Source organism: Salvia miltiorrhiza, chromosome 1 (assembly GCF_028751815.1).
Source record: "Salvia miltiorrhiza cultivar Shanhuang (shh) chromosome 1, IMPLAD_Smil_shh, whole genome shotgun sequence".
NCBI lineage: Eukaryota > Viridiplantae > Streptophyta > Magnoliopsida > Lamiales > Lamiaceae > Salvia > Salvia miltiorrhiza.
Window position 1 is genome coordinate 4624461 of NC_080387.1, and position 27224 is coordinate 4651684.

At 41.7% G+C, this 27224-nt stretch overlaps 1 protein-coding gene across 1 annotated transcript; it reads right to left on the bottom strand.

Annotated features, from left to right (window-relative positions):
* Positions 1–24687: 24687 nt before the first annotated feature.
* On the bottom strand, positions 24688–25845 carry LOC131006359 (uncharacterized). The gene has a single exon (XM_057933567.1). The coding sequence runs from the start codon at positions 25843–25845 to the stop codon at positions 24688–24690; it is 1158 nt and encodes a 385-aa protein (XP_057789550.1).
* Between the last annotated feature and the right edge of the window lie 1379 nt (positions 25846–27224).

The window sequence follows — 27224 nt, forward strand, 5'->3', positions numbered from 1 at the left end:
AGCCTTAAGTATTTCTTCGAGCAGAAAGACTTGAATATGAGACAGAGGAGATGGCTCGAGCTCGTGAAGGATTACGACTGCGGTATCAACTACCACCCGGGAAAAGCTAATGTAGTAGCTGATGCTTTAAGTCGTAAAACTCAATCCGAGTTAGGACTTTTTCTCACTCAAGAGGACACGCTTGTAAGAGATTTTGACAAATTGAAGATAGAAGTGGTTCAGCCACCGGCAACGACAAGAGCAATTATTGCAACTCTGGTAGCCGTCCCAGACCTCAGAGAAAGGATCGTCAGTGCCCAGAGAACGGATGAGAGCTTGGAAAAAGTTTGTCTCAAGATCCGAACAGGCACGCCGGGAGGCTACCAAGAGGCAACGGATAACGCAGTTCTTTTTGAAGGAAGATTGTGTGTTCCCCATAACGAGGAACTCAGAAACGAGATCATGAGTGAAGCTCATGACACGCCCTATACCGCTCATCCCGGGAGTACCAAAATGTACCAAGATCTAAAACAGAAGTTTTGGTGGGACGGGATGAAACGAGATATAGCCTCGTTTGTAGAGCGTTGCCTTGCATGCCAGCAAGTGAAAGCTTTACATCAACGACCATATGGGAAATTGCAGCCATTGGAAATTCCAGAATGGAAGTGGGAGCACATAGCGATGGATTTCGTGACGGGTTTACCCAAGACAAATAGGGGCAACACAGCTATTTGGGAAATAGTAGACCGTCTCACGAAGAGCGCTCATTTTATACCGATTCCAATTACCCATGGATCGGAGAAACTAGCCCAACTGTACATTCGTGAGATTGTACGGCTACATATGGAATACCAATATCCATTACTTCAGATAGAGATTCAAAATTTACTTCTAGATTTTGGATCAGTTTGCAGAAAGAGTTGGGAACGAGATTAAACTTTAGCACCGCCTTTCACCCTCAAACAGATGGACAATCAGAAAGGACAATTCAGACCCTTGAAGATATGTTGAGGACAGTGGTGCTAGACCGAGGAGGAAGTTGGGAATCAGTGCTGCCGTTAATCGAATTCGCCTACAACAATAGTTACCAGGCAACCATTGATATGGCACCTTATGAGGCGCTGTATGGAAGGAAGTGTAGATCACCACTTTACTGGGATGAGGTGGGTGAAAGAAAAATCCTTGGGCCAGATGCAGTAAGCGAGATGATCGAGACCATCCGCCAGATTAGAGCAAGAATTAAAGAGGCCCAGGACAGACAAAAGTCTTATGCTGATACCCGACGAACCGAACTACAATTTCAGATTGGAGACAAGGTTTTCCTTAAAATATCACCCTCGAAAGGGATCGTTAGATTCGGTGTTAAGGGTAAGTTGAGACCCCGTTTTGTAGGACCTTATGAGATCCTTGAAAGAATAGGTCCCGTAACGTATAGGTTGGCACTGCCACCTAGCTTTGGAAACGTCCACAATGTGTTCCACGTGTCACAGCTGAGACGGTACGTGTTTGACCCCAAACACGTGATTCACCAAGATGAAATGATTCTTAACCCAGACTTGACGTACGAGGAAAAACCTGAAGCCATTTTGGACCGAAAGGTGCAAGAGTTGAGGAATAAATCGATCGCGTCAGTCAAAATACTGTGGAGACACCATGGACCTGAAGAAGCAACGTGGGAACTTGAGGACCAGATGAAAGAAAAATACCCAGAACTTTTCACATAGGTATGCAAATTTCGGGACGAAATTTTTGTTAAGAGGGGTAGTATGTAACAACCCGCTCTTTTATTATATTTAAATCCAGTAATACAATAATTATTATTTCATCTTTCAGTAAATCAAGCCCAGTAAATAATTATGATTTAAATTCAGGTTATGACACTGGATTATATTCAATTAAGCAGGATTATTATTTTATTACCAAGTCAGTAGTTTCGCGTAAATAAAACCGCGATGAAAATTATTGAGTAAGCCAATAATTATTTATTTTAGATTCATAACTGACTTAGTTAAGTCATGTTATTTATTAATCACAATAGAATTATTTTTCTATTATTATTTCTTGAGTCGTGAATTTATTCCGACTTGTGAAGAATTAAATCTACGTTATTAATTGAAATATTATTCCGTGTATTAAATCTAGCACGCCATGCTCCCTCAGCCACTCTATTCACCTATACTTACCCATGCCTTAGCTTCTCTTTTTCCACTCCTACATAGTCAAAAATTTCAGCAAGCAAATCTCAAATGTCAGCAGGCAAATCTAATCACTTTAATTTTTCAACCACGCCTCTACAATTCAGCTGCACTATTCACCATCTTTTCACACTGATCAGCCTCTCCTTAGTTCAGTATTTACCTCCTTTAAAAGCCATCCTCATTACCTAAAATCTTTAGCAGCTGCAAAGGATTTTAAACGGTAAAGATCTCTTTCTCCCCTTATTTCTCTTGAATCAACAAGAACAAGCTCTTAACCATTTTCTGCAAATCTTTTCTGCAGAAACAAGATCACCATACATAACATAGCAGAACATCAACCTGATTTCCTCAACAGAATACTAATCGATAATTTCATTGTTTCAATAAACTTTTATTTCATCACACAAGCTACTTCATTCATAGCTTATGCAGAAACCCAACAATATGCCTCTCACAGATCATTTTATTCTCAAATCAAACACCAAACTTCTGTTAAACAAAAAAAAAAACACACGCCCATACATAATCTGATGCCCTCAACAATTTCATTTGTTTAAACTCAACAAAATTGACAGCAAATTAGAAGCAAGAAGTAGAATAAGACTTTGTTGCAGAAAAGAAAACAAATTTTTATAGATTGGGAATTTAGGAGCTGAACTAGGGGGTAAGCTAAGAGAAGATAATAAGGAGATGTGGCGACTGTATGATGGTGGTCGGCGAAGCCGCAGGCGGCGCCGCTGCTGTCATGGCAGCGCTACCGCTGGCGCTGTCCGGCCGTAGAAACATGGGAGAGAGGAGATGAGGGGCGACGCCGAGCAGGATCAGGAGGCGGCAGGCGTGACGGCGGCAATCGTCGTGGCTGTCCGCCGGAGCGTGGTAGGCGAGAGGAGGAAAACGAGAAGGAGAGAGTAGTGGCTGTCGGAGCTCTGCAACTCCAGGCCGCGACTCCAGCGAACAGCAGCAGTCGGCGGCGACTCCAGGAGAAGCAACAGCCGCTCCAGACGGCGGCAATGGCTCCCAGCCGACGGTGCTCGCCGGAATCCAGTTGCAGCGGCGGCGGATTCCTCGGCTGGATACAGATTAAGAGAGAGAGAGAGAGTGTTCTGCTTTAATAAAAAAAAGGGAGATAACCGATAATTGAGAGAGAAAGAGTGTTCAACTTTAATAAAAAAAAAGGGAGAGAACCGATATTTAAGAGAGAGAGGGGGAGTGTTATACTTTAATAAGATAAAAGAGAGATAAAGCACTTATTAATTCAAACATAATCTGATTTAGTTCAACTTGTCCACATCGAAAACGAAGAAAAAGGCATCACACCAACTACTTGTGAAACAAAGATAAGATTTATGCAGTAAACAGCATGATTCATTATTTTATGATAAAAGAGACTAAAATGGAAAAATATATATGAGACGTGAGAGAAGATAGAGAGAACCGAGAGTGAAGACTTAAGGGAGGATTTTTGGGCCTTGTTTTATTTTCATTTGGGCCGATTTTTGGGCCTTGTTTTTATTTTTCTTGGGCCTGGTTCAGTTTATATGTTGGGCCGGATATTTATTCATTTGGGCTCGAATTAAATTCCTATTGGGCCTTGATTATTTTATTTTAATTGGCCCTTCATAATTATTCTATTAAGTTTAATTAGAGAAAATTTTAAGATTTACTAATTATTAATTAGTAAGTGAATTAGATTATTTTAAGATGAGTAGATTATTAAAGATTAATAATCCGACCTCATAAGACGAGCTTTAATTCCTTAAATAGGATTAGCATTTCTTTTTAATTAACGGAATATGAGTCATGCATAATCATTTCACGCATCCTCATTTATTGAGATCTTTCGAGAATTAGAATCTTATTTTACTTTCTCGGATTAAAGGTCAAGCACCAAAGTTAGAGCTAAATCGTGAGTCTGCTATTCAGGTGGGCTTTCTACGTATAAATTAAAACCATATATATTAGAATTGCTAAGACTTTATGCTTATGAATTTAAATGATATTGTCAATGCCTAAATGCTTTATGTTTTATTATTAATTGCCTATCTGATGTTAATCGAATTCGGATTCTGGATGGGACCGCAAATCCCTTCGGAATTAGTGTACACCCTTGTGATCGTGAGTCATCTAGCGGGTTGGCCGATCATAGTGTCCGTAGAGGGAGGCCTCCCTCTCGGCACGAGTTATTGATATGGTGATTAATGATATAAAATACCTGCGCGGGTTATTGATGAAAAGAAATGATATTATGTTTGGTAAATACGAGTCTTTAAAGGAAAACCCTCGTATCTTACTACTGTTGAAAGGCTTGACAATAAAATATTATGCATGTATGTAAATTTCGGCAAGTGTCCACTAAGTACTCTTGTACTTAGCCCTGTATGTATTTATAAATGTGCAGGTTGAGCTGTGATCGAGGATGTAGTGTGCAAGCGGAGCTTTTGTCGATCTAGGATGATTACCTCAGAGTAGAGTATATGTCTTCATACATATACTCAAATTGTTATTCCGCTGCGAACACTGATTATGTTAAGATATTATGTCATTTGTCAAACAATATGTATTATTTAATAATGTACTAAAACCATTGAGTACCCCGTTTTGGGATAATATTATGTACGGTCCCCTTGTGGCCTTCGTTGATATCTAGATATTTCGATTGATTTCTTTATACAAGTCGAGTCATCAAGAAAACGAATATGCCCTTTCTAAATCCCGCTCCTAAATTCCCTCCCTTAGTCGCGGTTTTCCCGAATTTGCTATCCTTAGCAAGTGCGGTCGTGACATAGAGTCATCTCGGCTGTGATCAATTTATATCTCTTAAGGTTATTCCAATTATATGGTCTTCTGTGATCTACAACACACCATATAATCTACTTATATAGAGACAAATGACATACATATGCAATCATGAACACAATCAGATAGGAGATTAAAATAGTGAACTTAGGAAACATTGTATACAAGCATAAAACGTTCTAGCTTTCAGTATACAAATACAACAATCTCCCAGTTATACTAAAGCAAACTTTTTGTAACACCCCGTATTTTTACCCTATGATTGATAGGATCGAGACATTATTACGAACTCTAAGATATTAACAGTAGTTTAAGACCGAGATGAAATTTCTCGATAGATTGAGATATGAGTATTCTAAAATTCTGATGATGGAACTAATGAATGAATTACTTTGAGAGAATGAGTTTTGATAAGAGATGCTGATGGAATTGGGATGAGGATATAGATTCTATTTTCGATATGGGGAAGCATAATTATTTTGAGATGGTATAGAGTGTAGAGTTTAAGAGGATACTCGACTAGAAATAAAGTCGATGAGAGTAAGTGAGAATTACAATAGAGAAGAGTTGAAATAGTGAGATGATAGAGTTGACGTTAGATTTACACTGACGTGAGGATTTTATCGATTTAAATTGAGTGAGAATATTTAAATGACTTTTATGTAACCTACTTGTTACATGTGTGACTATGATTAAATGAATATGTTTTCCTTGAGTATTATAGCACACGAGACTAATTTCTTTTAAACACGAGTAACCAGCGAGATATATTTTAATTGGTGAATCAACAAATCGAGTTAAAATTTTTCCTAACAGAATTTCTAGGAATTAAGTTTCTGAGATGTTTGCTCTGGTATGAGCTACTCTGCTCTGCTCTGTCGAGCAATTTTTGTTCTGCTCTGGCATCCGAGGTGTACTCTGCTCTGGTAGCAGAGCTGAAATCGAGCTCTGCTATGTTCTGGTAGCAGAGCTGAAAACCGAGCTCTGCTCGGATAAGCAGAGCTGAAGTCAAGCTGAACTATGCTCTGGTAGCAGAGCTGAAAATCGAGCTCTGCTCTGATAAGCAGAGCTGAAGTCGAGCCAAACTCTGCTCTGGTAGCAGAGCTGGAATCGAGCTCTGCTATGCTCTGGTAGCAGAGCTAAAACCGAGCTCTGCTCTGACAGCAGAGCTGAACCGAGCTCTGCTCTGCTCTGATAGTAGAGCTGAATCGAGCTCTGCTTTGATAGCAGAGCTGAAACCGAGCTCTGCTCTTATAGAAGAGCTGAATCGAGCTCTGCTCTGATAGCAGAGCTGAACCAGCTCTGCTGAACTAAGCTATGCTCTGCTCTGATAGCAGAGCTGAATCGAGCTCTGCTAACGACATACCTGCTAAAGAAGGAAGCCAAATTCAAATGGACGGTTCAAAAGTGGAGATCATCGATTACGTCGCACGAGATTTGTAGTTTTCTAGGATTAGCAGGTTATTATCGAGGATTTATAGAGGGCATTTAAACAATTGTTTAGCCAACGACGTACCTGCTAAAGAAGGAAGCCAAATTCAAATGGACGGACGAGTATGAGTGAAGTTTTTAAGAATTGAAAATGAGACTTATTACTGCTCCAGTACTAGATATACTAAGGGTAGATAAAGAGTATGTTGTCTATTTAGATGCGTAAAAAAAAATAGTCTAAGATATATACTTATGCAAGATGCAAGATGCAAGATGGAAGAGTGATAGCTTACTCAGACTGCACCAGATGAGTTATCTGACGTACGATATAGAGTTAGCAGTGGGAGTTCACGCTTTGAAGATTTGGATACACCATCTCTACGGAGTACGGTGTGAGATATATATATATACAGATCACAAGAGTCTCAAATATTTCTTTGAGCATAAGATTATAATAAGCGACAGAGAAGATGGCTAAGTTAGTAAAGATTATGATCTGGAATAAATTACCACCTCGAGAAGGCCAATATCATAGTTGATGCGTTGAGTAGTAAAAATCAAGTAGAGTTATAATTTTTCTTTACTCGAGAGAAGAATCTGATCAAAGAATTCGAGAATAAGAATTTAGAAGTAGTAATACCTCTTAAACCGACGGAGATTGTGATTGCTACGACATCACACTTGATTTGCAATCAAGAATTTGCACAGCGCAGTGAGAAGATGAAAAGTTTGACTGAAGATTTGAATCGAGAAAGTAGAAAGTTACCAATAAGTGGCAGGTAATGCCATCATGTATGAAGGAAGATTACGTGTACCTGATAGGGATGAGTTGAAGAATAAAATTATGAGCGAAGCTCATGACACACCCTATACCGTACATCGACGAAGCCCAATTAAGCAGTGTTCTGATGAAAAGGTACGAAGCGAGAGATAGTATGTTTCGCAAAAAGATGTCTAGCAAGTTAATAAGTGAAGGCGCTGTGTCAGCGACCTTATGAAAATCTTATTTTCACCCGCTAGAAATTCCAGAATGGAAGTGGGATCACATAGCTATAGACTTTGTCGTCAGATTGCCAAAGTCGAGGAGAGGAACACTGCTATTTGAGTAATCGTTTATAGACTGACAAAGAGTGCACATTTCATACCGATTTCGATTACTTATTGGTCTGACAAGCTAGCTCAGATCTACGTTCACAAAAGAGTGCGACAACATGGTGTATCAATGATGATTTCATCTGATAGAGATTTCAAAATTACCTCACCGTTTTAGATGAGTACATAGAAGAAGTTAGGTACTAAATTGAATTTTAGTACAGCCCTTTATCCGCAGATAGATAGAGAGATAGTTCGAGAAGACTATACAAGTTTTGGAAAATATGATCCAAACTATTATATTAGATAGAGAAAACCAATGGGAGCAAGTTCTGCCCCTATTTGAGTTTGCGTATAATGATAGTTTTCAATCAACTATCAACGTGGGCCCATACGGAGGCCTCTACGGAAGAAAGTGCAGATCCCCGCTGGATTAGAATGAAGTTATAGAAAGAAAGGTACTTAGACCCGAAGCGATAGAAGAGATGATCACTATTGTTCGATAGATTCGATAAGAATCAAAGAAACACGAGACCGCCAAAAATCTTACGCGGATACCAGAAGGACAGAGATTCAATTGGATGTGGGAGATAAAAGTCTTTCTGAAAGTTTCCCCATGACGTTAATACCCTTGAGTTGATCTATGATACCTTGCCTTAGCATGCGTTGAAGTGAGCTGCCGCATGACGTTCAATCTAGTTCTTCTTATCTTTTTATTCTTTTATTATAGTCGTATCGATACTCAGACTCCGCTATTACTAGCGTTGAAATCGGGCTGCAATAGAGTGGTATCAGAGCAGTTCGTCTGCTCTGAGTCTATTGCTTGATTGAGTGGATTCATTGATTGCTTTCATCTTTGATTTGAGTACTAGTCTAACTTAAATTCCTAGGCTAGTTTGGGAGTCTGTTCGAAACAAAACCCCAATGACTCATCCTAAAACACCTAATGAATGGACTCGAATTTATACGAGGTCGTCCTAGGGTGGTAAGGTGACTCAAGTCGTTTCACAAGGAAGACTTAGCAGGGCTCTAATCGTGTTACTCACAGAAAACAGGAAATAAACCTAAACACTCTAATCGGGTAGTTGGGTCTGACACTGTTTCTCACTCTATCACCAAAACGTAATTGAAAGGAAGCAATAAACATTAAATAATGCAGAAAACATATGAGAGCACATATAAGAACTAAGAACATGGCGTTTAAACATTAATGAAATCAACTAGGGTTTCAATCTCGACTCTGAACCAAACGATCATAAACTCAATAACATTAACAATTAATTATTACCTAGGCAAGAAACTAAAGTAAGCATCAAATTCAACTCACAGAAAGCTTTAATCACCATAAGGGAGAAATTCCTAATCATACTCAACTAGAGAAATCCGTAGGCAACAATGATGAATCAACGAAGTAATTAAATGATCAAGACTGAATAACATCAAGAGAATTAATCCAAAACCATTTCATTCAACAAGATCATAAGAGAACAATAAAATAAACCCAATGACATAACAATCTTCAATTGAGAGAACAACGGATTCTTACAAAGAGCATGAACTAGAAATCCAATCCAACGGAATGTAAACGGGGCTTCAATCTTTGATCCAAAGATTCCACAAGTGTTGTTGATGTTAAAATCTCTCCAAAAACTAAACAAAAGAGGTGTAAAACGTTCAGGAGGCTGCTGGGACCAGAATACCGCAGAAAAACCCTAAAAATGGGTTTTAAACCCCTTGAAACGTAACTGCCGAAAATCGTGGGTGGCGACCGCCGCCCTACGGCGCCGCCGCCTACCCCCTTCGCAGCTCTTCTCCAATCATCAACAGGCGGCGGTGGCTGCTCCAATGTTCTTCAAAACGGCCTCCAAAACTTCTAAAACTCGCCCGAAAACCAGACAACCTGCAAGTAACACCCAAGAGCACAAAAAGACGAACGAGCAAGTAAAAGAAGACACTTCAAGGCACAGAGCATGCTCAAAAGAGTGCTAAAACATACAAAAAGACACTCAGAAATGAGGTAAAGAACCCCCCCCACACTTAATCATTTGCTTGTCCTCAAGCAACACCCAAATCATCAAACGAGAATCACTTGTGATCTTACTCACCAACAAATCTCAAACCAATCCATGTCCCTCAAGATTTCAACATTCCCACAAAGTGTCTGAGGTTAAAGCTTAAAAATGCAACAACAAGATAATACAACTTAATCCGATCAGACCCAGTTCTCCGCTAGGAGCGATCACAAGCTAAATAGAACGAATGAGCATCCTTAAAGAAGGTTGGCCAATACAAACCAGATTGGACCACTTTGTGGGCCGTCTTTTGGCCGCCGAAATGGCCTCCACAATGCGCGTCATGACACCACTGTAAGACGCGTTGTTGCTCCTCGTTGGGCACACATCTTCGTATCACCTCGTCTTTTCCCAATTTGAACAAGTAGGGGTCTTCCCAATAGTATTGCCTGCAAAGAGATAGAAAACGCTTCCTCTCTTGGGAAGTGAGGTTAGGTCGGAGTTCTCCACAAGCAAGATAATTGACAATATCTGCAAACCACGGGACCGAAGTCAATGCGTATGCATGCTCAAATGGGAAAGACTCATGAATAGCGGCATCGTGTGACTCTACCTCATTTTGTTCAAGTCTAGACAAGTGATCGGCCACAGAGTTTTCACTTCCTTTCCTATCCTTAATCTCAACATCAAATTCTTGCAACAATAAAATCCAGCGGATAAGACGTGGCTTAGCTTGGGACTTAGTCAACAAATATCTAAGAGCGGCATGATCACTATGTACAATTACTTTAGACCCGATAATATAAGCACCAAACTTATCTAAAGCAAAAACCACAGCAAGCAACTCTTTTTCAGTGGTGGTGTAATTCACTTGTGCACTATTGAGAGTCAAACTAGCATAGTAAATCACACGCAACATCTTATCAACACGTTGACCAAGAACCGCACCCACGGCGGAATTAGAAGCATCACACATGATTTCAAAAGGCATTGCCCAATCGGGTGCAACCACGACTGGAGCCGTGCTCAACTTGGACTTTAGCAACTCAAAAGCATGCATGCAAGAATCATTGAAATCAAAAGGCACATCTTGGGCAAGTAAACGGCATAAAGGTTGACTAATCTTAGAAAAATCCTTAATGAAACGCCGGTAAAACCCGGCATGACCTAGGAAACTTCTAATCCCTTTTACATCAATAGGTGGAGGCAACTTTTGAATGACCTCTACCTTGGCTTTATCGACCTCTATGCCATTTTTAGACACAACGTGGCCAAGAACAATGCCACTAGTCACCATGAAGTGACTCTTCTCCCAACTTAAAGTCAACCCACTCAGTATGCACCTTTGCAACACCAAGTCAATTTTCGCCAAGCAATCATTAAAAGAGCAACCAAACACGGAAAAATCATCCATAAAAATCTCAACAAAATCACCTATCATTTCCACGAAGATCGACATCATGCACCGTTGGAAAGTCCCCGGTGCGTTGCACAAGCCGAACGGCATCCTTTTCCACGCAAAGGTGCCGAAGGGAGTGGCGAACGCCGTCTTGTCTTGGTCCTCTGGTGCAATGGCTATTTGGTAATACCCTGAAAGTCCATCAAGAAAACAATAAAAATTATGACCAGCTAAATGATCAAGCATTTGATCGATAAATGGGAGGGGAAAATGGTCCTTTTTGGTGGCTGCATTCAATTTCCTGTAGTCGATGCACATGCGCCATCCCGTAACGGGACGGGTTGGCACCAACTCTTGATCATCATTAAGGACGACAGTGATCCCTCCTTTCTTCGGCACCACGTGCACCGGACTAACCCACTCACTATCGGCGATCGGGTAGATGATCCCCTCTGCCAATAGCTTGAGGATTTCCTTGCGTACCACCTCCATGAGGACCGGATTCAATCTCCTTTGGCCATCTCTCTTGGGCCTCGCCCCTTCCTCAAGGTGGATCCTGTGCATGCAAGTGGCGGGGCTAATGCCTTTAATATCGGCAAGACCCCATCCGAAAGCTGCCTTATTTTTCCGCAAAACCTCCTGTAACACCCCGTACTTTGCCCTTATGTTGAGAGATAGTGTTTTAACACTACTGAGGATACTGAGATGTTGAGATGCGAGATTATTTTGTTTTATGACCAGATAAGACAGATTTTCTTTTAAATAGAGTTATGAGTAGACGAACCACTGATGGAGTTAGAGTGATGAGATTTGAGAAACGAGTTGAGTTAGAGAAGTTGATAGAATTGAGAACGATGTGAGAGATAAGATGGAGATGATAATTGATTTAGAGTTGAGATGAGAGACGACAAATAGAGTCGAGGAAGTGATTGAGAGTCGCTAAAGATGATTAATCTAGAGTGACGATTAGAGTAATGACGAGTGATGATCCGTTTTTTTTAGATAACTTTGTAAGTTATTTGTTTGACGTTATGTGATTTATATGATACATGCGCACTATTATTTTTGAGTCAGTATGATTTTCGAAAATTAGCACATATGATTAGAATTACCACCGCACACATTCCTACACTCACCACCATTATTTTAATCTCTTTTCCCACATGGGATAACCGGCGGATGAGACTTGCTGCTAAGGGGGAGACAAATTACTATTCAAGCATTTAATGCTTCTTATCTTAAGGAATAAGAATCTTGTTTAAAGCCTAAGAGTTTCTCTCTCTTGCCGTCACTTTCATTTTCGGCTCTTTACCTTCTTCTCTCTCCCTTACGCCGCTCTTTCTTTTCTCCATTGGAGACGAAGCTCAAGCTTTTAAAGACGTATCTATGGTGTACAACTCCACTAAATCTAGTCCCTAAACACTTTCTACTCTTGATTCAAAAAGTTTAGTGGAGTTTGAAGCTGAAGAATAGAGAAGAGACGTCACTTTTCTTGAAACCTCTTGAGTAAGTGTTTCAATCTTTTGGATCCAGACTTCTGTGAGTTATGTGCGTGTGATGTATGTGTGTAAATGATGTTTGAAGCATGAAAAACTCCTCCTTTCTTCGTTTGTTTTTCGAAAACTTGGGTTCGTGCCCTGTAAAAATCTTTCTCTTTAAAACCGAGATGAGAAATGTGCAATATGTGGTGATTTGTATGTTATATGTGATGTTTTGAAGTGATTAAGTTATGTTTTACAAAACTTAGTCTTGAGCGTGAGTGTTTGCAAAACTGAGTCTGGAAATATGAGTTTTTACAAATTCCAGTTTGATTTAAGATCTGGAAAATCCTTGAAGTTATGTCTGGTATGATGATTGATGATGAGCATGAATATATGAAGGATTAACGTGATGTTTTGAGGAATGAAGTGTTTAAATAAGTTTCGAGTTTACTCTTGGCTGCATGGTTCTGCTTTGAGTCTTGTCCTGCTCTACCGAGTCGTTTCCCCGCTGGCATGCCAGAGAAGTCATTTTTTTCCCCGCTGGAGATGCCAGCAAGTTCATTTCCCCGCTGGAGAGGCCAGCGAGTTCATTTCCTCGATGTAATGACAGAGAGTTAGTGATTCCTCTGATGTTTGATTTCTCTGACGATCGAGTCCTCTGAAGTTGAGTCCTCTGGTGTTTGGAGTCCTCTTGAGTTTGAGTCCTCTGAGTTTTGAGTCCTCTGACGTTTGAGTCCTCTGGCGACAGAGAGTTCGCCATTCCTCTGGCATTCACCGCTGCTCTGCCAGAGAGTTCATGACTTCGCTGCCCGGGCAAGTTGATTCCTCTGCCCTGGCGAGCATTTTCTCCGCTGTTTCGCCGAGCTGCTCCGCTCCGCCCGGCTGAGTTTTTCCACCTTGACCACCGAGCATTTCTCTGCTCTGGTCTTCGAGTCAAGCTTATGTTGGCTTGTTTGTGATATGTTTTTATGTGAAGTTGTATGCTTATGTGATTGCGCATGCCTATGTGCTTGATTGCTATGAGTATGGTCCAAGTGAGAGTTAAATCGAGAGTAAGACGTGGGAATCCTTAGAAGTCGAGTATGCCTAGAGATTTAGTTTTACTGGGTAAATAGGCGTTAAGCGAGAAGTTATTGTTGAGACGAGTTTGGATTTCAGTATTGAGTACTAACTAAGGTTGTTTTATCACATGAACTTTCGTGATGATGTTGATGATTCCTGAAGACCCAAGCGAGACAAAGAAGTAAGTCACCTGTTCCTATCCGAGCTTAAGCGAAGGACTCCATGTGGGCAATATTTTGAGTATATGTTTATCATATGAGCTTCCTGAAATAAAATGATGATATTTACGAGTTTATCAAATCTTGAGTTAAATGATGTTTAAGAACTGTTTGACTTGCCAAATTTAATGTTGAGCTTGTATGTTACCCTCTACTGATGAGACGAATTCGGATCCTGCCGCAAGCGGGGTTGTGTACACAGAGGTGACTGTGAGCCGTCTTCGGGTCGGCCAGTCACGGTACTTGAGAGGGAGGCCTACTTCTCAGTACCGATAAAATGATAAGTTGTAGATGTGGTACATGCATGATGAATACTTTGATAGCGCTATCGTTTCTTTATGATGTAATGATTATGAAAACTGCATGCACAGATTCTTTGATGCTAACTTAATTCTGTGTTTTGCTGCTGTTATGGCAAGTTCCAAACATATAGCTCTAAGAGCACCTTTGATGTTTTTCCGGCGTTTGCCCACTGAGTATTATTACTCACGCCCTGCATATATTTCTAAATGTGCAGGCTAAGCTCTGGAGCGAGATTGGTCTGGTGCTGGTGGGGACTGTTTCGTTGATGAAGCTCCTCTGATGTTTTCCTTCGATGTTAGAGTCATAAGAATGATGTACTTTGTTTTCCTTCTAATGTTGATAAAACATTAGTGAATTGATGCTTTATTCCTTCCTAATCAAGCAATATACTCGCGATTATATGTCTCCATACATATAATTGATACGCCTTTCTGCTGCGATACTCTTGATTTTATGTTTCCCTATGGAAAACGAGCAGTACCTACTTTGCTTTTCTTCTTGAAATTCCTAACATTCAAGAAGTTAGAACGATGTTGACGAATATACCCTCGGGTCGAGTTTTGAGACTTTGCCTTTGCGTGTTTTGATGTAAGCTTCCGCTGATGTTCAGTTTAATTGTGATGTCCTTTATTCTTTGATTTTAGTCGTATCGATACTCATACCCCGCTATTACTAGCGTTTGGGAATCGGGCTGCGACAGAGTGGTATCAGAGCAGGTTGTCTGCTCTGAGTTAATTGCTTGATTGAGTCGAACCTTTGATTGCTTCTACTCTTTTTAGATTGAGTACTAGTCTAATTTGAGTTCTTAGACTGGTTTGAGAGTCAGTTGAAACAAAACCCCAGCACACCATCTCCTCCGGCTTAACGAGGTAAGAAGTTGATGTTGTTTCTTATCGCTTTTCTGATGAGAACTGAGTTTGATGTACTAATGAGTTATGTATTGTTTTGCTGACGAAATTGTCGATGATAATGAATTCTGATATGAGGAAGTTGATGTGGAAGATGAGGAGAGATGTTGAGGCTAGTATAGCCGATGCCCCACCGTACCAAACGAGGATGAGATGCCGAGTTATTTTGAGACAGCGATGTAGCGATGGTTCAGGGAGTATATCTCGGACGAGGATGACACCTTTGGTGAACTTCTGGCATACTATCACCAACGATGGAGGAGAGCTTTTCCCTACGAGATTGATGGCGCAGAGGCCATTACGCTTAGATTCCACAGCTGCCACCCGAGTGGTAAGAATGGGCGGCTTCACTGGCGCAGCAACATATCCTGAGGACTGAGTTCGAGCATTTCGTGAGCACCAATTTCCGTGGCTTCATCGCAACTTTGAGCCACCGTTACTTTACTTATGGCGATCCACCTTCATCGCCGTATGGAGAGCCGAGTGAGGATATGGAGGTTGATGATGACGATCGAGACTATCTGAAGATGTGTGTATTTATATAGGGATGCATAGCCGATGTACATAGCTAGAAGTATGGTATGGAACCTATATGACGATTAGTCCCTATGGTGCTTGCATAGCGAGAGCATCATTATAGTATAGGGCGTTTTGTACAGAGAACCTTCGCTTTTGTAGAAGACCTTGAGAGAGAGGCAATTTTCCCTTTCATAGCGAGATGACGTTGATGACTAGAGAGCTTGATGCCACATTAGAGTTTTGAGATTGATGATTAGATGCATGATGTTAGATGAACGATAGAAGTGACGAGAACCATGAGAATTCTATATGATATATATATATAACCGAGTTGAGATGTATACTTGAGTTGAGAAAATAGAACTTGTAATTTTGAGATCACTTGAGATATAGAAGCGAAGTGAGAAAGAGAGAATGAGTATTTTGTTTTGACGAACGGCTAGTTTCGAAGTCGATAGTGTAAAATTCTTTTCCTGCTATAGTATACCTCCGAGAAGAAGATGGGACGGAAGGGACATAAACCGAGAAGAAGATGAAGAAGAGAAGCAGAGAGAGAGATAGTTGAGATAATGCGATAAGAGTTAAGAGTTTTCATCGCGATTTATAGACACGACCCTTGTAGGGCGAACGTATTATGGAGACCTCATGGGATGCATAGATGTTTTGACCAATTGTACTTCGTAATAGAGGTACTGTCACCGGGATCGCGCGTTATCATCGCTAGAGTAATCGAGAGAGTAGACTTATTGAGTCCTTATCCCGCTTGGTCGTTATTAAATTTTTCTGCATCCATTTGAACTCCTATATGAGATGAACAAATTGCTAGTGAGCAGATCCACTGTGTTCGAGCCTAAATCGTTTGTATTGGGAATCCTTACCCCTTGTTTTAACAGTGGACGATTTATTCATTTTCCACGTAGTGGATTGTTTCTACTTCCAGTATTGATTTTCCCCCATCATATCATACCTCAGTTTTTATCTTAACTTCTGTTCTAGCCTTTGATCTTCCTTTGATTTTAACTTCTTCATTATCCTTGAGATAGCACTGGCTATTATGGAATCATTCCATCACTTGAGCTCGTCTTGTTCAAAGATTGTTCAAAGATCAGACATTTTTATTCATTACCTCCTAGTCCCTACTACATCCGACAAGAGTTAGGAATGTCTAGGTAGCTAGGATGGAATACAAGAAGAGTATTTGGAAGAGAATACGAGTTATGAGAGCAGTCGTAGAATATATTATTACGGGACGAGCACAACAGTTCGATTATGGATTTTCTTATATTAGCCAAGTATGTAGAGAGCTAATTATTTCGAGGATGAGAAGAAGTAATGCTAAGCCAGAATAGGCCATAGCAGATACAAGGAGATCGAGATGACAGACTGGGACAGATGACGTTTTCCACGATAGTAGACTGAGATGACGACTAGTATGGAAGTAGCAACGGCATAGTATTACGGGATATTTCATTTCCGTTATGCCCCGCATTTGGTAAGAGTTCTCAAAAGAGAAAATTTTCTGATATGTTTATATGACGATGACCAGAGAGTCCTTATTCTTGAGAAGAACTTTGACTGATGTTTACGATGATAGACATAAAGTATGTCTTTGACGATGAGTTATGAGAATAGAAAGAAATAGTATGATGTTGAGTAAGAGTCTGATGATAGTTGCGAGTATGAGAAGTAGTTCTAAGGTTGATACATGTCCCTTTAGACTTTGCCGAGAAAGAGAAATCGATTGAAGGAAGAAATAGAGTTGATGATATGAGATAAGGCAATAAAACCGTAGCTGTTTACGAACGTCAGTTTCGCGACTTGGTTCGGTGTGCCACATATCGAGAAGAGATGAACGAGAAGATGTCAGAATTGTTTCAATCAGGTTTGAGATAAGAAGTACGAGACGATTTAAACGAGTCAGAGTGTGGTTAAATAGAGCATTTTGATGTAGATTTGGCAATGCAGCCAGATAACGCGATTTGAGCTTTAGCACCCCAAATGGGTTAGAGCACTTAAACGTGCCATCTATCTTTTCTCGACGAGGGCAAGAAGGAAAGAGAAAATGGGATGACCGAAGTCAAGGCCTTAAGAAGCCGTGGCAGAGTTAGAATGCGCCACCACAATATCAGAACTGAAACAAACGGCCTGATGTTGGCCCAACTGCCTCTGCAGCAGTAAACTTTCAAGAATCACGAGGGATGTCGCTTTGTCGAAGAGCGATAAATTATATTTGGGATGATGTAAGATGAGACAGAATAGCTGTTACACCTGCGGAAGGATCGGGCGCTATGCGAAACAGTGTCCGAATCGTCAGCAAAGTGGAAGCGGAGGACGACCGAATCAGTTCGACCACAACACAAAGCAAGGAAGGGAATTCTACCGCTACCTCCACCACAACAGCAACTACCAGTTCCGCAGGCGAATCAACCGCATCAACAGAGACTGTTCGCGCTTGAGCAGAAAGCATCGGACAAAAATCAAGGAAAAATTTTCAGATTTAGACGAATTGAAGGATGTGCCCATAGTTTTGTTCGATACCGAACGAAGAGCCTGTTCCACAACCTCTAAAGAGTAATCGCACCCATAGGCTGAACCACTATGGTTTCATCCGCGTGCCCTAACTTAGAATACGAGTTAAAATCGATTAAGCTTGAGGCGAGAAACTTGAGATTGATGCCTGTGGGGCATTTAGATATAAATTTTGGAATGGACTGGTTAGAGGAAAAACCATGTGAAGATACAATGCAAGAAGAGACGGATATCGTTTTAGCCACCTGGCCAAGAACCTACTACCTTCATTGGTATTGAGAGAAAATGGAAGAAGATGCTGATCATCTCGGCACTGCAAGCAAGAAAGTTCTTGCGGAGAAATGATACAATCGCGTACGTTGTATATCTGAGTCAGAGAGATGAATCCAAAGCAAACGTTGATGATGCCAGACGTGCGAGAATATTACCCTAAGATCTTATGGGGATTACCCCAGACCGACAGTTTGGGTTACGATTGATTTAGAGCCCGACACGTCACCGACGTCGAAAGAGCCATACAGAATGGCCCCCACAGAGTTGCAAGAGTTAAAGCTGCAACTCCAAGAACAGCTAGATATGGGTTTCTTTTGACCTAGTGTTTCCCTAAGGGAAGCACCAATCTTGTTGGTAAAAGATAAAGATGAAAGTTTGAGGTGGTGTATCGATTTTTGAGAGTTGAACGAAGTGACGATAAAGAATGAGTATCCATTACCCCGGATCAACGATCTGTTCGATCAACTACAAAGAGCGAGCACTTTTTCAAAGTTGAATTGAGAATGAGATACCACCAGCTGAAGATACGATCGGAAGCTATTTCCGGATACGGCCTTTCGTACGAAAAATAGACACCATGAGTTATGGTAATGATCCGGCGGTATTCATGGATCTCATGAACCGCATTTTCACGAATACATAGACAAGATTGAGTTAGAAAGAGATTATGTGTCGAGAAGTTTTATGTGAATGTTAGCTTGATGAAGTCAAGTTCGTTTGGCCGAGCGTTGGTGAACAAAGTTTTCAAGAGCTAAGGAAGAAACTTAGTATGCGATTTGTATTGATGCATTGAAGAATGGTCTAGGTTTTGTGCTGATGCAAGAGGGGAAAAATATTTGATCTTTCGATAGTTTTTAGTCGAGCCCTGCTCTGGAAGCAAAACTGAAGTTAAGCCCTGCTCTGCTCTGACGACAGAGTTGAAAGCATTCCCTTTGCATTGGAGCTATTTCCCCTGCCTTAGTACGGGACTAACTTTAGAGAGAGAGAAGTCAAAGCAAGTGGAGACCACACGAGATGAATTATCTCACGCATGATTTAAAATTAGCTGTCGTAGCGCATGCTTTGAAGATTAGGAGACACCATCTCTAAGGAGCACGGTGTGAGTTACACACCGATCTTTAAAGCCCCAAAAAAAAAATTTTTTTTTCTTCTTTTGAGCAACGAAGGAGACTATCAGAGTCAGTGAAGGACTACGAGCATGATTCATGAGTTTATAGAAGTTTGATGATGATTTAAATGAGTACGAGTTCTTGAGCATGCTATGATATTAAATGCTGGTTTGGATTGATTATTAGAAGTGTTGAAACGAGTTCTGTTTGTTTTGCTGAGTGCTGCCGAGTTTTAGCTCTGCTTTGGCAGAGAGTTAGGGATTCCGCTGACATATAGATTCCGCGGACGAAGTGATCCCTCTGACGTTGTAACTGGCGCGTTAAGAAGAGAGAATTAGGGAGAGTTAGGATTTCTTCTTACTCGAAGAGTGAGCCTAATCAAGGAAATTGAGAAGATGAATTTGGAGGTAGTGATACCACCACAAACGACAGAAATAGTAATCTCTGAAATGAGCTTTACACCAGACTTACGACCGAGAAGCTCTGCTCTGCCAAGAGAGCTATGTTTTGAGCGGACTTTACTTTGGACAGAGCGGGCGCTGATTCCTCTGCTCTGACAGAGAAATCACGATTTCTCTGCTCTGGCAGAGAGGGGTAAAAAGATGGAAAGGTTGCGAACGAAGATTCGAACCGAGAAAGTAGAGAATAATCAAGAGGCGGCAAATAATGCCATTTTTGTTTTAAGAGAGACTAAATGTGCCTGATAAGGAAAGTGGAAGAATGAAATCACGAGCGAACCCGTACTTTTATGGGTAGTAGTAGTGTTGCGACGCTACAGAGAGTACTACGGTACCGAGATTATGACTAAGATGAGATGGAGTTATGATGGTAAGTAGAGATTTTGAGCATTAGAGTTACACTTTTGATGAGATGAGTGTGCTGAGATATAAGCATGAGTTTAGGATGAGATGAGGTTTTGCGCCAGAGAGAAAGCCATTTCTCTGGCGATTCACTTCGCTGCCCTGGAATCCGATTCCTCTGACTTTATGAATTCGCTACCTTGGTTAGTGATTTCGCTGCTCTGACGGAGAAAGCATGAATGCGTGCCAAGACTAAAACGACGTTTTGAATAGAGAATAGGAAGCGAGAGATGGCATCTTTCGTAGAAGGATGTTCAATGTGTTAACACGAGTAGGCGCCACTTTGGCAGCCCTATACAAAATTTCACCGGTGAGAGATTTCCACAATAGAGGTAAGACTACAGGCTATAAATTGTGTTATCGATTAGCAAAATCGAGAGAAGAAATCCGTTAGTTGAGTAAGCACTGATAGATTTTGGGACGTTAGAAATGATGTTTATATAAGTTTTCCCTTTTTCGGGAAACTGATGTCGTTCCCCTGATGAGCCGTGACACGGCGAAATTAGTTTTACCTTTAACGACTCTAAGGTTGGGAAAGCCCCAACGAGGACGGAAAGGATGCAAGCGTTGTCCGTGACATAGTGATGGCAGAGAATTCATTCCTCTGTAGGAGAGTTGATTCCTCTGCTTTGACAGAGAAGTTATTACTCGGCTCTGCCGAGTCAGTTGATTAGAAATGATAAATCGAGATGTACATAGGACTTTGATGTATTAGAAGAAGTAGGCCAAGTAGCCTATAAACTAGCGTTGCCTCTGAGCTTCGCGAACGTCCAAGACGTTTTCCATGTTTCTCAACTGAGAAAGTATGTGTTTGATCCAAAACACATCATCCATCAAGAAGAAGAATCCCTGGTACCAGTTTTAAGCTACGAAGAGGGAGATCTGATGCTACACTGGACCGAAAGATCCAACAATTGAGGAACAAGTCGATTCCCTTGGTGAAAATCCAATGGAGACATCACGATCAAAAAGAGAGTCAACAAGAGAACTTGAAGAGAAGATGGTTGTAATCAGATGTTTAAAGAAGCAGTTATAAATAGCCACCCAAGACACAAATCTAGATGGCTAAAAAGGGAAGTTTAGATGCGTAGAAGAATTTGATAGTCACATTTGATGAGCTACTCGGAGTCAGCGGGAGTATATTCCCCCAGAGTTTCAAGAGAAGATGAAAGAGAAGTACCCAGAGCTTTTCCCGAAGATCAATAACTTAAATTTCGGGACGAAATTTCTTTAAGGGGGGTAGGATGTAACACCCCGTACTTTGCCCTTATGTTGAGAAATAGTGTTTTAACACTACTGAGGATACTGAGATGTTGAGATGCGAGATTATTTTGTTTTATGACCAGATAAGACAGATTTTCTTTTAAATAGAGTTATGAGTAGACGAACCACTGATGGAGTTAGAGTGATGAGATTTGAGAAACGAGTTGAGTTAGAGAAGTTGATAGAATTGAGAACAATGTGAGAGATAAGATGGAGATGATAATTGATTTAGAGTTGAGATGAGAGACGACAAATAGAGTCGAGGAAGTGATTGAGAGTCGCTAAAGAGGATTAATCTAGAGTGACGATTAGAGTAATGACGAGTGATGATCCGTTTTTTTTAGATAACTTTGTAAGTTATTTGTTTGACGTTATGTGATTTATATGATACATGCGCACTATTATTTTTGAGTCAGTATGATTTTCGAAAATTAGCACATATGATTAGAATTACCACTGCACACATTCCTACACTCACCACCATTATTTTAATCTCTTTTCCCACATGGGATAACCGGCGGATGAGACTTGCTGCTAAGGGGGAGACAAATTACTATTCAAGCATTTAATGCTTCTTATCTTAAGGAATAAGAATCTTGTTTAAAGCCTAAGAGTTTCTCTCTCTTGCCGTCACTTTCATTTTCGGCTCTTCACCTTCTTCTCTTTCCCTTACGCCGCTGTTTCTTTTCTCCATTGGAGACGAAGCTCAAGCTTTTAAAGACGTATCTATGGTGTACAACTCCACTAAATCTAGTCCCTAAACACTTTCTACTCTTGATTCAAAAACTTTAGTGGAGTTTGAAGCTGAAGAATAGAGAAGAGACGTCACTTTTCTTGAAACCTCTTGAGTAAGTGTTTCAATCTTTTGGATCCAGACTTCTGTGAGTTATGTGCGTGTGATGTATGTGTGTAAATGATGTTTGAAGCATGAAAAACTCCTCCTCCTTTCTTCGTTTGTTTTTCGAAAACTTGGGTTCGTGCCCTGTAAAAATCTTTCTCTTTAAAACCGAGATGAGAAATGTGCAATATGTGGTGATTTGTATGTTATATGTGATGTTTTGAAGTGATTAAGTTATGTTTTACAAAACTTAGTCTTGAGCGTGAGTGTTTGCAAAACTGAGTCTGGAAATATGAGTTTTTACAAATTCCAGTTTGATTTAAGATCTGGAAAATCCTTGAAGTTATGTCTTGTATAATGATTGATGATGAGCATGAATATATGAAGGATTAACGTGATGTTTTGAGGAATGAAGTGTTTAAATAAGTTTCGAGTTTACTCTTGGCTGCATGGTTCTGCTTTGAGTCTTGTCCTGCTCTACCGAGTCGTTTCCCCGCTGGCATGCCAGAGAAGTCATTTTTTTCCCCGCTGGAGATGCCAGCAAGTTCATTTCCCCGCTGGAGAGGCCAGCGAGTTCATTTCCTCGATGTAATGACAGAGAGTTAGTGATTCCTCTGATGTTTGATTTCTCTGACGATCGAGTCCTCTGAAGTTGAGTCCTCTGGTGTTTGGAGTCCTCTTGAGTTTGAGTCCTCTGAGTTTTGAGTCCTCTGACGTTTGAGTCCTCTGGCGACAGAGAGTTCGCCATTCCTCTGGCATTCACCGCTGCTCTGCCAGAGAGTTCATGACTTCGCTGCCCGGGCAAGTTGATTCCTCTGCCCTGGCGAGCATTTTCTCCGCTGTTTCGCCGAGCTACTCCGCTCCGCCCGGCTGAGTTTTTCCACCTTGACCACCGAGCATTTCTCTGCTCTGGTCTTCGAGTCAAGCTTATGTTGGCTTGTTTGTGATATGTTTTTATGTGAAGTTGTATGCTTATGTGATTGCGCATGCCTATGTGCTTGATTGCTATGAGTATGGTCCAAGTGAGAGTTAAATCGAGAGTAAGACGTGGGAATCCTTAGAAGTCGAGTATGCCTAGAGATTTAGTTTTACTGGGTAAATAGGCGTTAAGCGAGAAGTTATTGTTGAGACGAGTTTGGATTTCAGTATTGAGTACTAACTAAGGTTGTTTTATCACATGAACTTTCGTGATGATGTTGATGATTCCTGAAGACCCAAGCGAGACAAAGAAGTAAGTCACCTGTTCCTATCCGAGCTTAAGCGAAGGACTCCAGGTGGGCAATATTTTGAGTATATGTTTATCATATGAGCTTCCTGAAATAAAATGATGATATTTACGAGTTTATCAAATCTTGAGTTAAATGATGTTTAAGAACTGTTTGACTTGCCAAATTTAATGTTGAGCTTGTATGTTACCCTCTACTGATGAGACGAATTCGGATCCTGCCGCAAGCGGGGTTGTGTACACAGAGGTGACTGTGAGCCGTCTTCGGGTCGGCCAGTCACGGTACTTGAGAGGGAGGCCTACTTCTCAGTACCGATAAAATGATAAGTTGTAGATGTGGTACATGCATGATGAATACTTTGATAGCGCTATCGTTTCTTTATGATGTAATGATTATGAAAACTGCATGCACAGATTCTTTGATGCTAACTTAATTCTGTGTTTTGCTGCTGTTATGGCAAGTTCCAAACATATAGCTCTAAGAGCACCTTTGATGTTTTTCCGGCGTTTGCCCACTGAGTATTATTACTCACGCCCTGCATATATTTCTAAATGTGCAGGCTAAGCTCTGGAGCGAGATTGGTCTGGTGCTGGTGGGGACTGTTTCGTTGATGAAGCTCCTCTGATGTTTTCCTTCGATGTTAGAGTCATAAGAATGATGTACTTTGTTTTCCTTCTAATGTTGATAAAACATTAGTGAATTGATGCTTTATTCCTTCCTAATCAAGCAATATACTCGCGATTATATGTCTCCATACATATAATTGATACGCCTTTCTGCTGCGATACTCTTGATTTTATGTTTCCCTATGGAAAACGAGCAGTACCTACTTTGCTTTTCTTCTTGAAATTCCTAACATTCAAGAAGTTAGAACGATGTTGACGAATATACCCTCGGGTCGAGTTTTGAGACTTTGCCTTTGCGTGTTTTGATGTAAGCTTCCGCTGATGTTCAGTTTAATTGTGATGTCCTTTATTCTTTGATTTTAGTCGTATCGATACTCATACCCCGCTATTACTAGCGTTTCGGAATCGGGCTGCGACACCTCCATCAATGCCAACTCTTGCTCGTGCGTGAGCTCGGCAGATATGATCACGGGCTTTTCTGCCTCTCCTTCTAGGTATACATACTTGAGGTTCTTGGGGAGCTCCTTGAGCTCCAAGGTTGACTTCATCTTCGTGGCGTAGTCAATCACCACGGCCTCATCAATGGGGACTTAGCTCTACGGGCCCGCTCTCTTTTTTCGTCTTCACGGGCAAACTCTTCCATGTCCGCGGACCCTGCAAAAACCTCAATAACTTCTTGCTCCTGCACAAAGAACATCTCGGCCAAGCCATCAATAGCATCAATGTAAGAACATTCATTAGTGAGTGAGGAAGATGGCATGGCTCGATTATGATGCACAGAGAAAGACACTGACTCTCCTAACACAGTCATTTTAATGGTGCCATTTTTAACGTCTATCAGTGTGTTAGTAGTTGCCATGAATGGTCTTCCTAGCAAAAGGGTATGTTCTTTGCCATTTTCGTGTACCTCTCCTATTTCCAAAACAACAAAATCAACAGGCACGATCAACCCACCCACTCTAACAAGGATATCTTCAACTACCCCATGAGGATACCTCACCGACCTATCGGCTAATTGCAAGCACATACGAGTGGGTTTCAAATTTCCTAACTCTAATTGCTTGAAAATAGAGTAAGGCATTAAGTTGATTCCAACCCCCAAGTCTAACATCCCCGAAGCCTCCTTACCGTTTCCCAAAGCAATATTAATGACAAAGCTACCTGGGTCTCGTTGCTTGGTCGATAAGGGCTGTTGCATTATGGAGTTTGCAACCTCGGACACCAAAATCTTCTCGTTGTCCTCGAACCTCCTCTTCTTGGAGGCCAACTCTTTGAAGAACTTCAAGTAAGCTGGGACATTCCTGATCACGTCTAGCAGCGGCAAGTTCACGTTCACCTTTGCCAACATGTTGTAGAAATCGGTGAACTGCTGGTCCAGCGTTTCATTCTTCAACCGGCTTGGGTAGGGGACCGGTGGCTTATATGGCTTGGCAGCCTTGTGGAGCTTCACTTCGGGCTCCTTCTCCTCCTCTCTTGGCTGCAGCGGCTCCTTTACTTGCTCTTCCATGCGGGCTTCCTTGGGTGGTTCTTCCACGGGGGCTTCCACTTTGTTGTTCACCACCTTCCCACTGCGTAAAACAGTGACAGCTTGAGCTTGGTGGGGCTGCAATCCTTGTCCATGGAGCTTCCCTGGTTGTTGCTGCTGTTGCATCTGGTTCAATGTCCCGGAGAGCTGCCCAACGGTTGTCTCGAGATGCTTGATTGTAGCCGACTGGGATTCCATGCTCTGTTTGGTCCTCTCCATAAATGATTGCATGGTGTCCTCGAGAGACGGCTTCTGCGGTTGGGCTTGCTTCTGAAACTGTTGGGGGCATTCTGGTATTGCTGCTGCTACTGAAAATTCCCTTGCTGCATAGGGAACTATTGATACTGCTGATACTGCGGGGGCTGCTGCTGATAGGCTTGAGGGTAGTTCTGCTGCTGAGGAAAGGGGGGCTGCTGTTGAGGTAGGTAGAACTGCTGCTGGTTCTGATACCCAAATTGCTGATGAGGTCGGCGGAACTGATTGCCTTGATTTGATCCTGACCCTTGGCCAGGAGCTTGGTTCCTCCATCCAGAATTCTGCTGAGCTCTCCAACCCGAGTTGGAATTTTGTTGCCCTTGATTAAACACGGGTCTCTGTTCAAATTGAGGCCTCCCTGGGTATCCCTGGGCAGCATAGACCTCTGCCTCCCCTTCAGGTGTGAACTCCCCCATTCGGTGGCACTCGTTGGTTCCGTGGCTAAAGTCGCCACATATGCCACATTCCTTCTGCTGGCGGTGCCTGAGCTGGCGGTGCTTGAACTGGCGGTGCTTGAACGGGTGGAGGCTCCACCTGGTTCATTCTTAGATGCTGGACTTGCCTCATCAAGTCCGCCACTTGCTTCTGCAGCTCATTATTTGGGGCTACAGCATTAGCTTCGACCCTCCTTCCTCTGACTGATTTTTGTTGAGAACTCGCGGCAAGTGTGTTGAAGATCTCCTTGAGCTCATCAGCTGTCTTTCGGGCAATGTTGCCCCCAGCGGTACTATCCACCATAAACTGTGCCGTCTGAATCAATCCGTCATAGAAGAACTGCATCAACATGACGGGAGCCAACTGGTGCTGCGGGCACTGGCGGAGAAGCTCTTGGAATCTCTCCCAAGCCTCGTGGAGGGGCTCGTCAGCTCCTTGCATGAAGTTCATTATCTGTGTCCTAATCTCCTGTGTCTTGTGATTAGGGTAGTATTTGAGCATGAACTTCTCACTCGCCTCTGCCCATGTGGTGATGGAGTTTGGCGGCAAGGACAGTAACCACGTTCTAGCCCGGTCCTTGAGTGCATAAGGTAAGCACTTGAGTCTCAACTGATCCTCGGTGAGCTCCAGTAGAGGGAAGGTCTGCACTTGGGTGCAGAAATCACGGATGAACTGTAAGGCGTCCTCACTCGGCATCCCATAAAAGAGCGGCAGCAGGTTTGAATCATTGGGCTTCAGATTATAATTCCGGACCGCCGTGGGAAGCACTATCGCAGAAGTGCTAGTGGTCCCAATAACTGGCCTGGAAAAATCTCCCATGTACTGGACATTCTGCTCTGCCATTGCTTCTTGGTCCAGATTGGGCCGAGCTTCTTCTTCTTCTTCAG

What these genes read in the sequence shown, in the direction of transcription:
- LOC131006359 (XM_057933567.1), bottom strand. Translation starts at nt 25,845, where the DNA reads ATGGAATCCCAGTCGGCTACAATCAAGCATCTCGAGACAACCGTTGGG.